At 32.6% G+C, this 16,585-nt stretch overlaps 2 protein-coding genes across 5 annotated transcripts in view; one reads left to right on the top strand and one right to left on the bottom strand.

Moving 5' to 3' along the window:
* Positions 1 to 6,615: 6,615 nt before the first annotated feature.
* LOC100748002 (ubiquitin-conjugating enzyme E2 N) lies at positions 6,616 to 8,931 on the bottom strand. 3 transcript variants are annotated; one of them, XM_003488087.2, is made up of 3 exons: positions 8,613 to 8,931; positions 7,416 to 7,676; positions 6,616 to 7,281 (listed from the first exon to the last, which is right to left on the bottom strand). In XM_003488087.2, the coding sequence occupies exons 2-3, from the start codon at positions 7,658 to 7,660 to the stop codon at positions 7,071 to 7,073; spliced, it is 456 nt and encodes a 151-aa protein (XP_003488135.1). In that variant the 5' UTR covers positions 7,661 to 7,676; positions 8,613 to 8,931; the 3' UTR covers positions 6,616 to 7,070. The 3 variants fall into 3 exon arrangements, with proteins under 3 accessions (XP_003488135.1, XP_012238855.1, XP_024222133.1); XM_012383432.3 differs by having other exon boundaries at positions 7,416 to 7,690; positions 8,613 to 8,927; XM_024366365.2 differs by lacking the exon at positions 8,613 to 8,931 and adding an exon at positions 8,261 to 8,590.
* Positions 8,932 to 9,402: 471 nt separating this feature from the next.
* The window catches only part of LOC100746450 (S phase cyclin A-associated protein in the endoplasmic reticulum), a 34,091-nt gene continuing 26,908 nt past the window's right edge, over positions 9,403 to 16,585 (top strand). The window contains exons 1-10 of one of the 2 annotated variants that reach the window (XM_003488073.4): positions 9,403 to 9,770; positions 10,318 to 10,541; positions 10,708 to 12,080; positions 12,153 to 12,895; positions 12,961 to 13,441; positions 13,517 to 13,699; positions 13,769 to 14,020; positions 14,108 to 14,548; positions 14,631 to 14,740; positions 14,937 to 15,060. In XM_003488073.4, coding sequence (XP_003488121.1) covers positions 10,331 to 10,541; positions 10,708 to 12,080; positions 12,153 to 12,895; positions 12,961 to 13,441; positions 13,517 to 13,699; positions 13,769 to 14,020; positions 14,108 to 14,548; positions 14,631 to 14,740; positions 14,937 to 15,060 — 3,918 coding nt within the window. In that variant the 5' untranslated portion in view covers positions 9,403 to 9,770; positions 10,318 to 10,330. Of the gene's footprint in view, positions 9,771 to 9,795; positions 10,061 to 10,317; positions 10,542 to 10,707; positions 12,081 to 12,152; positions 12,896 to 12,960; positions 13,442 to 13,516; positions 13,700 to 13,768; positions 14,021 to 14,107; positions 14,549 to 14,630; positions 14,741 to 14,936; positions 15,061 to 16,585 lie in introns of those variants that run through there. The other variant, XM_012383401.3, reaches the window with a different exon arrangement.

The following is a 16,585-nucleotide window of genomic DNA, read 5'->3' as shown; positions in this document are numbered from 1 at the left end:
CCGAGGATGCGGCGGCAGCGTCGAGGCGGATGCGGCGCGAACGAGCGTGTCTCTGGTCGGCTGGAGAGAAGGTACGAGGACCGATTAAACGATTATTAATCGAGTCGGTCCGGCGAGCAGCAGTAACGAGGTCGGGCCAGGTGACCAGGATGAGGACGGCCGTTGTACGAACGAGAACGTGGAAACTGGTGGCCCGTTACCGGCACCCGACATGGTCGAGGATGTTTCGGCATCGGGAGTCGCGACGTGCCTACCCAGAGGCATCGCCACGGGTTCACGGGGCTGCCTCCTCTGCTCTGCCTTTTCTCCAACCCCAGAAGCTGCGCGCTTACCTGTCACTGCGCACACTCCCGCTGAAAGCCACCCCACACGACACGGCATGGGCGGATCTATATGTGGGCTAATTGGGCTGCAAGAAATGGGATCAAGTTCAATACGACCGACGTCGCGCCGGAATTGGTGAATCAATGCTCGTTCCAACGTTGCAATATCATTCGGCCATTGGTCATTCCTTCTTTTTACCCTTTTTCTATCGTTCCATCGATTTCCTTCTGCCTCCTTACCTAAAAATGGAAAAGAATCGACCGATTACCCATCCAAATCGATCTGCGGATTTCATCCCTTTGTATGTCTTTCTATGGGTTCGTCTAGAGAACATATTTTATAAGGTTCGACCAATCATTCTCCGAGGCATACATCGCGCAATTATTATTGCCAACGGCATGGGTCAGGTACTTTTTTTACAACGTTCGAAACAATTGTTACACGTTTGAAATTATACCATACTTTATACGTTGTCGAGGTTCAGGAAGATACATGTATGTGTATACATGGTCGATCGTGCTTCAGCTGTTAGGCAGTTTTAATTGAATTATGCATATGAAGATGCGAAGAAGAATTTTTCTGATAAAGTGTTCGTATCAGGAACTGGGTGTACTGATTTATCGCGTATAAGGGAACATAAATTTTGAATATTTATCGTGCAAGGATTTTGAAAGATGATGTCTGATACGTTTTAAAATTAATGGTAATCACCAAACGATTTCTTACAAACATGAAACAGCTACGTTACTTATGACGCGTATATGCTGCGAATTCCAGCATATTTTTCAAGATTTTCGTTCGGCGAAAGAAACGAGTGTTATTACTCGAAAGCAGCAAGACACTGGAAAAATAGATGAAAGCGATCAGATATGAAAAATATCATTAGCGCGTAACTGAGAATAACGAGAAGAATTTTGTGAAACGTCAGAGAATTTTGAAGACATATTCATTTACCACCTTTTCTTCGTTTTCACGATATTGAGCACCAAATGAAATTAACACGGCAAATGGAACAAAGAAATGAAAATCGGTGAACTTTAAGAGAATGTTTGCATTGTTTTCGTGATACGCTAGCTTAATATACGTGAAAGTAACTTTAATGCTTGTATCTCTTAGGCTTTGATACTTCCTTCATACGTCAAACCTTCGTTACATTTTCTCGATTACCGCGTCCATGTAGGGTGGCCTATTTTAATTTATAGGGTGTCCCTAGAAGGAAAGTACCGCGTTAATGGTGGCATGATTCTAAAGCAGGATAAGACTAAGGTGCTACACGATGCTGAAGCAGTAAATAACCGCTTTCGCGTTGAATACACCTTTTCCTAAAATTGCCGTTACCCGATCGCATTTTAATAAGAAACGCTGATATCTAACGCTACTTCTTATACTATTCTATATTATAACCAAGTTTCCAGAAAGAATCACGTTATCGCGCGACGAAACTTGCTCTACTTTATTTTCTTAAGCCGCGCGATCAAACGGAACTCCATTCTGAAAATTGTACGATCTCTGACAAAGAAAAGAACGCAACAGACCCTACAATCTCTTCATAAACAAAAAGCCAGTTAGTCACCCTATATCAATATCGGCGAGAATAGAAAAAAGGAAATATTCATTGATCGAGTTACTCGCCTCTGGAATATCCTGATAATCCTCGCCAATCCTTCGAACCTCCTGTGTAAAGCTCCGCGTTCGATCTTTTTCCACCCGATATCCTTTCGGCTGATAAAGTGAATCGAGTCACCCTGTGGTAATGGCGACCAGGCAGAGAAATTAGCTTGAGGCTCCGAAATTCTGGCATCCAACTCTGCATAACTACCCTCCCGACAACTCGACTCTCCTAAATATCCGTGTCTCGCATCGCCCGTTCCATGACGCGACGCAACGTGCCGATCTTCCCCTCCTTGCGATACCAACAACGATCCAGATCACGTCGGATCGCCGCATCAGGAGGAGGTCTAACCGAATATCCTTCGACGGACTCATTCAAGGAATCTCGAACGCGCCCACCTGACTCCGACAGATTTGCTCTGTCTGTTCGAACGACCAAGTTCGCGATTTCAAACCGCGAAAGACGTCTCTACAACACACGGAAAAATTAATCACGCTGTCGGCAATTTCGTATCCTCGGGGAATTTCATCGTTGATTACGTCAAAGAGAAACTTTGTATTTCGGTTACCATGGGTTATTTGCTTAATTACGTTCTTCATTAGCGTTGCGTTAATGAATAATCGTTGCGTTTCTTCGGTAATATTACCTTTATGAAGAATCTAAAACTCTTTCACCGTAACGTTGGAAACACATTTCATCCGGTGCAATTGGGAGAGTTGCACAGAGGTGATCACTGATCATGTACCATTGATATATGATCCTACGAAGCTATTGAGCTGCTCACATATCGACTGAAGCTTAATACGGTTGCATTAGAATCATTCATACATTCGTGTTATGACGAAACGATAAGCACGTGTGCTTTAACGTTGCGTATCGTGAGACATATTGTGATTATTTTTAGATCTTTTCTCGTTATAAATTGTTATGATTCCTTAGAAAATAGTATTAGGTATCGTATTAGAATGGTATCAGAATAGAATTTGAAATTATTGCAAGACTTTCGAATTAATATCGTTCGTAATATCTGATCTAATTCAAATACAAATTACCTTGAATCTTCAAAATGTTGGTTGATATAAAATAGTATGAATTCTTTCTTTTTTCTTTTACATTATTTTTGTATGATATTTGAAGTGAAATTAAAAGGAAAATAGACGAGGCATAATTAGGGTGGATATCCAGATGCAACAACCTCCACGCGGTGAGATCTGAGCACGATCATTATTATAATATATCACAATATTAATTTTTGAAACATAAAATTATAAAGCTTTTTGTTCAGAATTGTAACTGATAGTAGTTACATATAATTGATAGATAAATTATGATTTATATAGTAAACAGTACAAACCACTTCATTAGACTGCAGCGAAATTCTTATTGATTCCAGAAACTGCAAATCAGCGGATCAGAAAGCTTTTGGATCTTTCTGGTGATGTGTAACGAGATATTGTTTCTTTTTAAATAAATGATTTTGTTCCTAAAAATAATTTCTGTTCTACTTTTGGTTCTGTACAGAGGAGACGCTCCGTTTTAGTCATTTGCTTTATAATAAAAATAAACAAATAATATTGTAGAAGTATAGAATTTTGCATCTATAATTATCGAGATATATTGCAATTTTATCTTGTAGCTTCAATGTATATGTACCAGCACAAATGTTATTATCTTATTCTACGCCGAATCGATAATGTTGGAAATGACACTAAAATGGTAAATGGGCTCGACCGTAGAGCTTCTGAAATACATTACGTATATGGTGCTTGATTTATCCTGTATCATGTGTGAAAAGATTATTTAATAAATTATTTATAAGATTCTCAACGAACATCAACATTAATTTTAATAAAATAGTTTTGACTACTTACTTAAATAGAATTCCTAATAAATTACAAAATTTCCTTCGGTACCAGATTTATTTCGTTTGATATATTATAAAATGATTATTTTAACTATATATATCTCACTGTGTTCTTTTCTTACATTAAACATAAATATCCGATTCTCTGCTCACCTTCTAAACCTAAATATATAAAATCAGAAATTAAATATCAGAATCACCCCAAATTACGTACACACGTTTCCTAAATTTGTAATATCATATGATCACATATAGGTTGCATAATAAAAAAATAGTTATAAATTTAATATTTGAATACATTAAAATTTGTATCTAGATGACAATAATCTTCTTTTCCTAGTTAATCGAATGCCAAAAGCTTCGCATATTATTTATGCAAAACAATAACGCGATATGTAAAAAAACAAATTATATTTTTATTGCGTGTTATTAATTTGCGTTATTGAAAGGAAATATCACGAATTAGTCTAAATTATCCTTTTAAAAATACGTTTTTCTTTTCGACATACCAAAACGAAGGATTTTATCGAAATATGTATTTTCAGATATATAACGCATTAATACTCAGTTTTTAAATTTTGAAATTAACATTAAGCGCTAGTAATTTAACAGTTCTGGTTCTATTTTGAAACAATTGGACTTCTCTTATTACAAACTTTTACTTAAAATCTTTACGAATTACCAAAATTATTTAATGTAAAAAAAATTTTCGAATTACTTTTAAATAAATTGTGGATCTTCAAGTGCCTTTTTCCATGAGAAATCCTAATTTAAATTTCATATATTGTCTGTATCTAGCTTTTCTATTTTTCTTATTATTGTAAAGTAATTATACATTCTTGAAAATTGGCAGCAATATATTGGCATGTTAATATTGCTTTGTAATATATTTATAATTACCTCTTTATTATTGCAAATTATCTACAGATATTTTTCTTTTCGTGTAACCGATCCCAGTGTCCTTTCATCACATTTAAATTAAGTATTACTGTCTATTACTTTTATTAAAATATTACTAATATATTAAATGAATACAAATTTTGAATTGTTCAGAAATATACCAACTGGTTGTTTAAGTTCTATAATGTAAATATCGATCGATCAAATTGAAGATCTATTAATAAATACTGATTAACCTTAAATTAAATATGAGCCGTTTGTTGTAACTATTTATATAGCAGTTTTTTGAAATTCATGCATGGATGAAAACAATGTCATACTTCAACTTTTATACAGCTTTTTTATATCTGTGTAATCAATTAAATGGCATTAGCAATGATACCTATTCAATAATACAATTTTTTCATACATATGAAATCAATACATTTAACCATATGTTATGCTAATTATTAATACTTTCCGGTAAACAAACTACATAAATAAATTCTCAACATATTGTCTGTCTCACTTCTCTTCTCTTATTTTATATATTAAATTTGTTTTCAATGGCTGAAACGGCTAAAATTAACAATAAAAAAATGTTTTAATATCAATGAAACTCGTCTTTCTTGAAATTAATTAAGAAAGACACATCTGTTGAAGCAGTCTAAAGACACCAAAGTATATTACATTCACAACCATTATTGCTATAAACAATTGCTGGTTAACAATTGTTTGAAAGCAAAGTTTAAAAATTAGCTATTAAATATAGAAGTGAGGCCCCAGCTAATAAATAATGTTAGCCAAGGTCTTCTTGGACTAGTGTGTCAAGGAAAATATGAATAAAGTTTTTACTATTCTGATATTGAAAGTGTTAGGCAATTTCTTATTGTAAAGAAACCTTGATATCAAAATTAGGAATGTAATTATCATTGTGATATTAGGAAAAAAAACTATTATTCATATTCTAAAATTGATAAGCAGTCAATTAAGACAACAAGAAATTTTAATCAAATGATATACTGCTTGCTTTAAGTTACTACTCTCGTTATTCAAATATCATCAAAAATATACAGGGTTTTACAAAGGATACTTTCCACTTTGCTACACTTCTTCTGTATGAGCTAAAAATCATGATATCTCGTAAGGCAACCTTTTAACAACAGTTAGATATTTGTTGAAAGTAGGCAAACTATTTAACTTTAAATTTAATATTTTAATTTAATTATATTATAATTTAAATTATGGTAATGTAATTTAATATTTTTACAGAACATTAAGAATGAGCACTTTTATTTGCTTGCAATTTAAAATATTCTTGTATCTAAACTAAATTTCAAAGATCATCAAAAGTATATGATTAGACATTAGTAAATTTTTGAAACTGTTTCCAACTTATTCTGACTCTACCTTTATAAAAAGAAAAGAAAAAATAAACAAAAGTGATTGAAAATGTTTTGTATAAAAATGTATAAAAATATATATATATATATATATGTACGTGTATGTATATATATGTATTTTTATACAGTAAAAATATAGATTAACATAATCATTAGACAGATGATTTTTCATACGATCAAAATTTTAAGGTTAAATAATTGAAATTTGTTATGAATATTCAAAATGTTTCATCTTACATTACATTGATAAATAAAAATCTGCGATAGAGAAATGTTACAATAGCTATACACTTCAAAAATGGAACTTCGCATTCGCGGATACCTCCAATATTTTTGTACGCTTATTATTTAAAATAGTTAATTATAAATAAATGCCATATGTGTAGATCCCAAATTCAGTATTAGAGCTTTCATTTAACATTGTACATTCACGGAAATGATAAATACATTAAGATTATCAGACAACCAGTTAGTAGACATTGAATACGGAAAAATGTAATATTAGTATAATATAATGAACGATCCAGTACTGCTTTTTTTTCAGGGATACATTAAAGGTATCAAAATAAAGGCTATAAATTACTGATTGCACAAGCCATTTTGTAATCATATTTAAAAAAAAAATCTTTACGCAACATGCTACATTCACTTATTTTTACTACAAAGGTATATTTTTAAACAAAAACTAGCAATTCATTAAAATTATACCTTCTTCCTGAAATAGGAACCTTCTTACGATTGACTTTTTCAATGTTAGAAGATTCTTGACAAGTCTGTTCGACAAACCGTTGAAGAAATCTAAACACATTTTTGTATTCCCCGCGATATAGAAAATACAGTTTCATTCTGTTTACTCTTACAAAACTTTTATTATTTTTATAGCAAAATTGTGGACACAGGTGCAGGGTACGCAGCTGGTGCGGGTAAAGTGATCGGTAAACTCGGAAAGATAGGGGTGACATCACTTCGCATCATGGAAAATCTAAGATCAGTTGTCCATAGCATATCTCCGAGTCCATTCTTTGGCATTGCGTATTGCTTCGCTTTCATTTACTTTCCAGAGTTCAGCGACGTCATTTGCCAAAGGGTCATCTGGATTTGGTGCACTTAAAAGTGCTTGTATTGATAATAAAACTGTTCTGATTTGAAGAGCAGGACTCCATTTATCTTTAAGAATATCCAAACAAATCCTGCCCAATCTATACAACAAATATAAATATTTCTTGTACATCGAATTTTATTTATGCATTACATAAATTAACACACTTAAAAAGCTAATATAATTAAACAAAATTATCAAAATAATTGTCAGAAATTATGTGTCTATAATTACCTGTCTATATTTGGATGATAAATTTTTGTAATGAATCTAACTTTAGGAGCAGACATTGGATAGTCTTCTGGTAGGAACAACTCAAGTTTAAAAAGTCCACCTTCAAATGGCGAATCTTCAGGTCCAGTTACAATTACATGAAAATACCTAGCATTTGTATCATCTGGCACAGCACTGATACCAGGAACTGGCTCTTGCATTAGTCTTTGTGTTTCTTTGATAATCCTTCTTGGTAGCGCAGCCATATTTGATGAAACTCCTCTAGAAGAAAATATCTATACATCTTTTAACTTGCTTTCTAAATAATAAATCCAATTTATTACTTAAAATAATTTTGCTATAAACATGTACTTAGAAAACTATAAAAGATTAATGCTATATGTTTATTACATACAAATATAAATTATATTACACAGGTGCATTAATGAATGAATAATATAAACTAATAGTACTACCTTTAATATTCTTTACTTAGTAAAATACATACACTATTTCAATACTTTCACAATAATTTACAGAGGCGTGAATAGTATGAATAAGATATAACGTGTTATAATAATGACTATAAAGGCTATACAAAATTACATCATAAATATAAAAATATAAAAGAAAATAAATAGGTTAACATTTTTAGTAAAACTTATTGCAAACTGTAACAGATATATCATAAACATACAGGTACATTATAATAGAACTTATAAATGACTAACATAAGAAAATTTAGGTTATCAAAGAATGTTTCCTTTTATTTCTATAAATATAATATACATTACAAATAAAAATTAAATCTTAAACATCCAAATCATAAAAATCTTTCATAATTGTAATAATTAATACGGGTTTACCACTAATTGACAGCTTCTCACGGTACGTATAATTCTGCCGAAACGAGTAATCCTTAAGCCTTAAACTATCATATACAACTAAACAAACGATGCAATACAAATATTTGTTGTATATGTTATTAACAAGGAAATCAAATAAATCGTTCAGAAAGTGGATAATGGTATAACAATTGAATTTTTGCTGAAATATTTCTGCCAACCTCCAAAGCTGTTGCAAGGCTACTGTGTATGCGTAAACAAAGAATTCGTGCACAGAGTCACGTACCATGTACAACTAAGCTGCACAGAGTGTCTCACACGTGCAAGAATGTCTGAAATATGAATACTCTATGTATAACAGTAAAATACGTACGATTATCTGAAAATATCCCCGCGTCACCCCGCAAACTGTGGCAGATTGTCCGCCTCTCTGGAAGCCTTTTCTTCTAGAAACCTCGAGATCGATTTTTAATCCTATTTTCGCAGCACTATCGTATTTCGTGATAATCGGCTTCGCGGCCGACTTCAAAAATCTGTCTGGGATCTATGGTGCAACCCCAAAAAGATACTTCAACAAAGTGTTAATTAAATTTCCACACGTAAATGTGTGTTACAGTTACAGCCCTCACAACCGCTTCTTGCGATTCATCTTATCACGCGTTGATGGCGCTGCACATCAATTTACTGCGTAAACCAATTTAACAATGACTCCAAATAACACTCCTTCTCGTCATACGAACAATATCCTAACTTTTAAATTTAATTAATTCATATATGTCTATGAATGAAAACGTTTTTATGTAAAGGCTCGGTCAATTTTACTCTAGTTTCGTACCTACGTCTTTCAGATAACCAATGAGCTTTCAGAATATTTTAAAAATGAAAGTTATTATTATTTTTTATAATTTTTGTTGTTGTTCATAAAATGTCAGTTAATAAATTCTATTTGTTGAATATATTTCAGGTTTTATTATATATATATTCAGTATGTTATTAGTTCATCCAACGAGTAAGCACATCTTTTGAAATATCCTAGATAAAATTTGTATGCTTTTCTTAATATGTATATTACATAATAAAAATACATGTAAGACAAATTTGCATATATGTATGCATATATATATCGTTAAGAACGTGATCTGAAAATTGTTAAAAGATCAGATTCAGAAACATGAATATGTGTAACTTGTACACTTATTAGATTAAGTCATTAAAAAATATAGTTAATAAAGTATAAAATAATGCAAAATTTATGCAAAATTTATGCAATATTACTATAATATAATACTGTACATAATAAATACAATTAATGACTATTTTAATTGGTATCTGTACCTATAACCTGGTACCACGGTTGCAGTTTTTAATGCAGCAAGATCAGTGCAACCAACAAACTGCCGCGAAACTTAGGAGATATTTGTCATGAAATGTCTTATATTACTATTGAAATGTCAGTTCGAAGTTCTCGTTATTTGAAAACAATTTGTAGTCAATCGTTCTTTGATATTTTGTAATTGTAATTACAATAAAAGTAAGTCGTGAATTAAAAACATAAACGTTACTATAATTTGCAATTTATGTTGTGAAACATAAATAGATTGTGTCAACACATGAATACATTTATTAATTATTGTCTTATATATTATTAGTAGTGATGATGTCGTTGATATATGATTGTTTACTTGTTTATACAAATAATCGTTGTTTGTTACTTTGTAAGGCTTAAGATATGAGTGACAGTAATATAACATAACCTTAAACTTGCAATAAAACATAAAATTGTTAATGTACTACAAAACAATTAAAATGTCACTATTATATGTATGTAGAATGTGTTTTCTTGAAGTTATTATTATTTCAATTTCTTGTCTTTTATTTAAAATGAAAGATATATGTTTGTAACATTGCTAATAAAGACAATGAATCATTAGAATTTGATTTTTAGCATTTTTTCAATGTGTTGCTTTTTTATTACTGCTTTTTTATTGTTGCTTCTATCATTATTTTGATGCTTTAAATTTGGTTTAAATGTATCTCTATAATTCAATGGACAATATTTGATTATGATTTCTTTATAGAACTTTATTAAAAATGGCTGATGTAAGGTTACTTATACAAGAGGAAGGTCGGGCAGCTAGAAATTTAATAGCTTTTAATGTACCAGTTGGAACAAATAATACTGAAAAGGTTACCAAAAAACCACCTAGTGTTCCAAGAGTATCACAGACAAATGCTACTAAAAGATCTATGAAACCAACACCTAGAGTGAGATCAGCTTCTACTGGTCGGGATAAAAAATCTGGTGAATTGAAATTTATCTACGTTAAAATTATAAACTTATTTTCAATATAAAGCAAAGTTTCCATATAAGTTTTGCATTTGCATTCATTGTTACAATTACTTTTGAATCTTTTATATTCATAAATTTTGATGTACTAACTTAATATTCTTTTGTTTTGTTATATTAGAATTACAGGCAAGATACTGGGCATTCTTATTTGGTAATTTGCAAAGAGCAGTAGATGGCATTTATCAAACATGCGAAGAAGATGAAAATATTTCTGAGTGTAAAGAAGTGATATTAGTTTTAGAAAATTATACCAGAGATTTCCATAATTTGATTGAATGGTTTAGAGTTAAATGGGCCTATGAAAATTCGCCACCACCCTTAAGACGTACTCCTTTAGCTTGGGAAGTTAGAAAAACTTCTCCTTGTCGAATATGGAATTCCACAATGATTCCGAAATCCACTAGTCCCTTACAAAGAATGAGTCCCACAGAATCTGTTTGTAGAAGCCCTGTGGATCAAATTATTTCAGAAAATAAATCTGTTTCTGTAGACAATACAGCAAATCATATAAAAGGAGAATCTGTGCACAAGTTAATAAAGGATAATAAAGGTAATATTCCCAAAAATAATATGACAAACTTAGGTGAAAAATATAAAAATTCAATAGATAAAGGCATAAATCAATCATTGAATAAAGATAAATTAACTACAATAAAAGTAAATAAAACTTTGGTAAAACATACTGTAGCTACTAAAATTAATAACAGCATTACTACAGATCAAAAAGCAAATGAAAGTTTATCTCGTGAAGTGAAAGGTAAATTGGATACTAAAAGTGCATCAAAATCAGTTAAAGCTGGGATGCATTATGCTACCACTAAAATAACAGATTCTAATGTGATAATTGAAAAAAATGAACAAACAGTTTGTAATGATAAAGATGTACAATTAACTTCTACATCGACAGAAAAAGAATTTTCTAAATCTAATAGCATAGATAATAAATTGAATTCTCAAAACAATTTTCAAGTGAAGCCGTTGGGTCCTAAAAATGATATAGGGCTCGGAAAAAATGAAATCAATTCTAAAGTAAAAAGACAAACTACAGAAAAAAATATTAAAAATGTTGGTATAGAAAATGTTGCAACTGAAAATAAAATGACAGAATCCAATAGCATAACAAAAGAAAATAGTAACACTATGGTGAATAAAAACATACAGAATATTACAAAGGTTTCAAACAAAATTAACCAAAAATTAAAAAAGCAATCAAGTGTTAATGATAGTGCAAACAATAAAACTCCAACAAAGCTTATATCCGATACATCAACCAGTAATTCAAGTAAGGGATTAGTTAATACAAACAAACCAGCATATTCTACGGTATCGCAAATGAAGGTTATTAAACCAAAACAACCATGCCTCCTAGAAACTCCAAAATTTGTTAGAAGCAAAACAACATTAAGCGACAAAAGTACATCGATTTCAAATAAAACAAGACCTGGAACATCCGTGATAGTTAGGCAACGATTTCAATCAATCGACAATAAGGTATCATTGCTTCTTTTTACCTAATCGGTAATTGTTTGGGATATACATTTATAATCATAAGTTTTTCTTTAGATTTCAGAACAAAGTTTATTAAAAAAAGATCAGAATAGAGATATAAATGGTTCTGTAGAGGTATTAACAAAACAGACGCATGTAAAAACAAAAGAAGAAGCTGATGGTTGGCAAACGGTCCGTAGCCGTTATAGAAGAGGCAGTACATATAACTTAAATATGTCTACAAGATTTCATAAGCCAAGTACTGCAACATCGTTACCAGCGTTATCGATTGAAAGTCCTTCTGAAAAGAATAAAAAGAATTGTTTAACTCCAGATGGAAATGGTAAACAGAAACGGAAATGTATTGTAGAAAAAGAAGGAAAAAATATAAGTAACGAGGTAGAAAAAGTTAAAGGGGAATCGGTCGTAAACCTTACAATTAAAGATAAAGTAGAAGAAGTTTTCAAGAACACTGCTAATTTAAACGAAATAAATTCTACATCAATGATCGCAGCTATTTTCAAAAATGATGCGGAATTACTTGAAAAACGTATACAACAATTTATGGCTGCTCAAGCAGAAAGAGAGAGAATAATTTTAGAAGAGGAAAGGAAGACAGAGGAAGCAGATTCGCAACGATCGCAACAGTTATCAGATGAAGAAGCATCCTTACATAGACAAATTTTAGAATTAGAATGTGGTGAAACTGATGTTGACACTGAAACTGATGAAACAGACGGTGAAATGGTCCTTGAAATGGAAGATGAGCAAAGAACATCTCCTAATACAATGCCTGATGATGTTAGTTTAGAAGATAGGTATGTACTAATTTTCTTATATTATCTTTTCTTTAGTATATTAAGTTTAAAATCATTCTTTACAGATACGAAAATGTGTTAGAGGAAATGTCTTGGGCAGAGTGTGTAGATACGCTTGCTCAGTTACGCGCATTAGTCGCTCGTCATCCTGGTAGAGCTTTAGAATTACATCAGAAATTATCGTCCCCATCTCGAAAGAGATCGTTGCCTGAGACGTTACGACGGTACCAAGCAAAACAGGCTTGTGCACAACATAAACGTCAAAAACTTTTAATGGAAAAGTCGCAAAGATTGCGAGAATTGTTGAATAAAGTGAAAGATGTCAAAAGTGCAAAGAACCAATTAATAGAAGACAAAAGAATTAGAATGGAAACAAAGTTAAAAAAGGCGGAAGAAAATAGAACGCAACATTTGTTAGAAATAGTAAGAAAAGCTCACGATGAAGATTCTAAGTTAAAAGAAATTGCATTTATTAATGAACTTGAAGCACAAAACAAGAGGCACGATTTCATGGCGCTATGTCAAGAACAAGAAGAAAGATTGCAAGTACGTTGTGTATATCTATATCTTCAATAAGACAGATTATAAATTCTTGTATTATTTGTAACAATTATTTTTTAGGGAATTCAAGAAGAACGCCAACGCCGACAGGAAGAAAAAGCTGCTAAGGAGGCTGCTGCCGAAGAACGTAGACGTGCTTTGGAAGCGGAACGGCAGTTGCGTATTCAGAAAATGAAACAAGCTCGTCGTGAACGCGAAGAAAGGGTCGGTAAGATGCAGTTAGAGAGAGAAAAAGAACGTCAGGTAATTATATTTCACGAATAATTATCTAAAATTGAAAAAACATTGATATTAAATTAGCAAAATTTTAAGGAACTTGCAAGAGAAAAAGCAAGGGATAGAGAAGAACGTTTATCTGCGCTTCATGCAGCGCAGTTAGCAAATCAAGAAGAACTACAGAAGAAAATAGCTCAAAAACAGCAAGAATCAGCTAGAAGGCACGTTGAAAATATAGAACACATTCGACAAAGAGCAGTTGAATCTTCTATTTTAAGGTCGGAAGAAGTTCCACCTACGTTAAAATCATATCCTGCTCAAAAACAATGTTCTTTATGTGGAACTCTAGTGAGTATCGGTTTGTTAAATTTTATTTATATTTGTTGTTTTAATTATCAACTTATGTAATATTTAAATTTATTGTATATTACGTAGATACCCAATGAGGTATACCTGTTGAGCCATTTAAAAGGGAAAACACACGTCGAAGCAGTACGGAACACACACGATGGTCGAGAGCCATCACGAGATGAATTGCAGCGCTTCAATATATCTCAAATTCGCGATGTCCCAATTTCAGTCGTTGATAATAATAGTTCGAACGAGATTAAAGCTGCGAAAGAGAAACAGAAAGCTTTAAAACGACGATGCAGAAAAATGAAACAGCGTATGTTTCTGCGAGGTAAAGAATGGGAAGACAATCATAAAACAGATGCGAATCAATCTATCGAGTCGACTAATAAAGCAAAGTTCCGACGAAATTTAAAAGAATTGGATCGATTGTACAACAATCATTCAAAGACAGCTTGGTCAAGCGTCGCCATCGCTTCTTTAGAACGTTCATTGGGTGAAATAACAAGAGCTTATTCAAAATTGGTAAGATATAATAATCTAAATAAAATAGTAATATAAGAAGAATAATATAAGACGAATAAACCTTACATTTTAAATATTTTAGTGTTCGTTCGATCAGATTGTATTTCGAGTTTTAAATGGATTCGATATTTTAACTAATTTATTGAATTTGGGACTGCAAACACAAACTGCATCTCATAATTTACCAAACAAGTAAGTGTAAGTTGCTCTTTATGTTATCCGAGACAGATAAAGAATTACGTTTTATACTACACTCTCATACCGTGTAATTTAAACGTACAATTTTGGAAAGATCTTTCTGATCTAAAAACTACCTCTACTATTACTGGATTATATATGGATATGCATACTATTTTATATCTTAAATGCAAATTTTCGTATGTTCTAGAAGCATTCTTTCGGTATGCCGTGTATTTAAATTAAGCGTCAGTGAGAATGACACCAACATCGAAGCGGTTTTGTCAAGTAACAAAATTCTGGTCATCTTGGATCTTCTGCTTCAGCATTTAGAGGTACGTCGAACACTACACGTTTTGTAACTATTGATATTTGTTCAACATTTTTAATATACACGCATTTATTTATTTTCTAACGATACTTCTCAAATTTTAATGCACCGTAACCGTGTATAAGTTCGAAATTTCTAGCTAGTTCATAAGAAAAGTATGCTAAGGTGTGTCGGCATCTTTTCCCGCGTGGTTATAGCTTTCTTATTTTATACTGGCACGTTGAATCATTTTTGTCTCGGTAGTATCATTAGTTATAGGGCACCTTGTAGATTGTAGAATGAATAATGTTGCGTGATCAGCGTGAAATAAATTGGGAGTCCACGCGACAGCGATACGCGAATGAATTTTCTTTCGCTGTGCTTGTTTTTCGGACTCATTTTGAGGTTGGTGGCTTCGAAATAAACGAAGGCAAAGACCATCACGCCTGTCCTGTCCGACTTGTCAAAATAAGGATTAAGAGAGTCTTAGAGTCTGGTTCGGCTTGCGTCCTCCGTTTTGGAGTTCAGAGTATTTAACTCTCTTATTCTGATCGTTTCTGTGTTGAACGCAAGTCGATAAGCTGGATATCAAAATCTACCGAACAATTTCGGTCGTGAATATCAAAATTTGTGTAGGGAGCAAGAACTTTGATACGATACTTAAGAACATTTGCATTTCTATGTCTTACGCCGAGTTTAAAAGTAGATTAACAGAGAGGTTATTCTGTTTTAATCAATTATTAATAATAAAGCTGTTTACTTTTGATTATTAATTGGCCAACGAGTATAGTTTGTGCGACCGAAGTTCATGATACGTACGAATGTAATCTGCTTTATTTATCTCAACGTAAGAATCATTATAAGTGTAAGAGTCAGGATTCTAAAACTTTTGATGCTTATCGATTCTCTTAGTCTATAGAGAAAATGCTACAGTGATATAACTCAAATGGATAAGTGAAGCGTAAAAGGGGAGACCGAGGTTGAAGGTAGAGAACCAAGGTTGAATCGCACGTTTCCACCGTACCGGCGTATCGCCGAATCTTACATTTTCATATAATTTTGATTTTTCAGAAGAAATATCTTATCGGACGAAAAATATTTCATTCTCCGTTCCATCGATTCCATTCTGAATATTTCGTTCTTTACAAACGTTCATTTTTCCTCTACTCTTTTTCTTCTTTCTTTTTTTTCACAAAATGTTGTCTTATCAATTCTAGTCTCGCTCTTTTCTCTTACCTCCTGAACGAGATCGGTTCCTATCGAATAATTTCGGAGACAGCTATTGGTAATCGTCCCCAACTAGGTTGCCGACTGGGAGACCGGTGACTGGCCGTACGTTCGAAGTTAATCGTTTCGCTCAATGATCCGTCGTAATCGGTTCGCGAATTCACCGTCGTGATTTCAGGATCGATTTTTCACGCTTCATAGTACGGCACTGGCGCGGCGCCTTCCTTCTCCTGTTCCTCCCCCGGGAATCCCCCTCCGCAAATGCATTAGCGGTGAGAGAGCTTTTAGTGACGTCACCCACGCACATACATACATACGCTCAC

This window comes from Bombus impatiens, unplaced genomic scaffold (assembly GCF_000188095.3).
Source record: "Bombus impatiens unplaced genomic scaffold, BIMP_2.2 scf_0217, whole genome shotgun sequence".
Lineage (NCBI taxonomy): Eukaryota > Metazoa > Arthropoda > Insecta > Hymenoptera > Apidae > Bombus > Bombus impatiens.
Note: the sequence above shows the minus strand (reverse complement) of the source record. Positions and strands in the feature narration are given on the sequence as shown.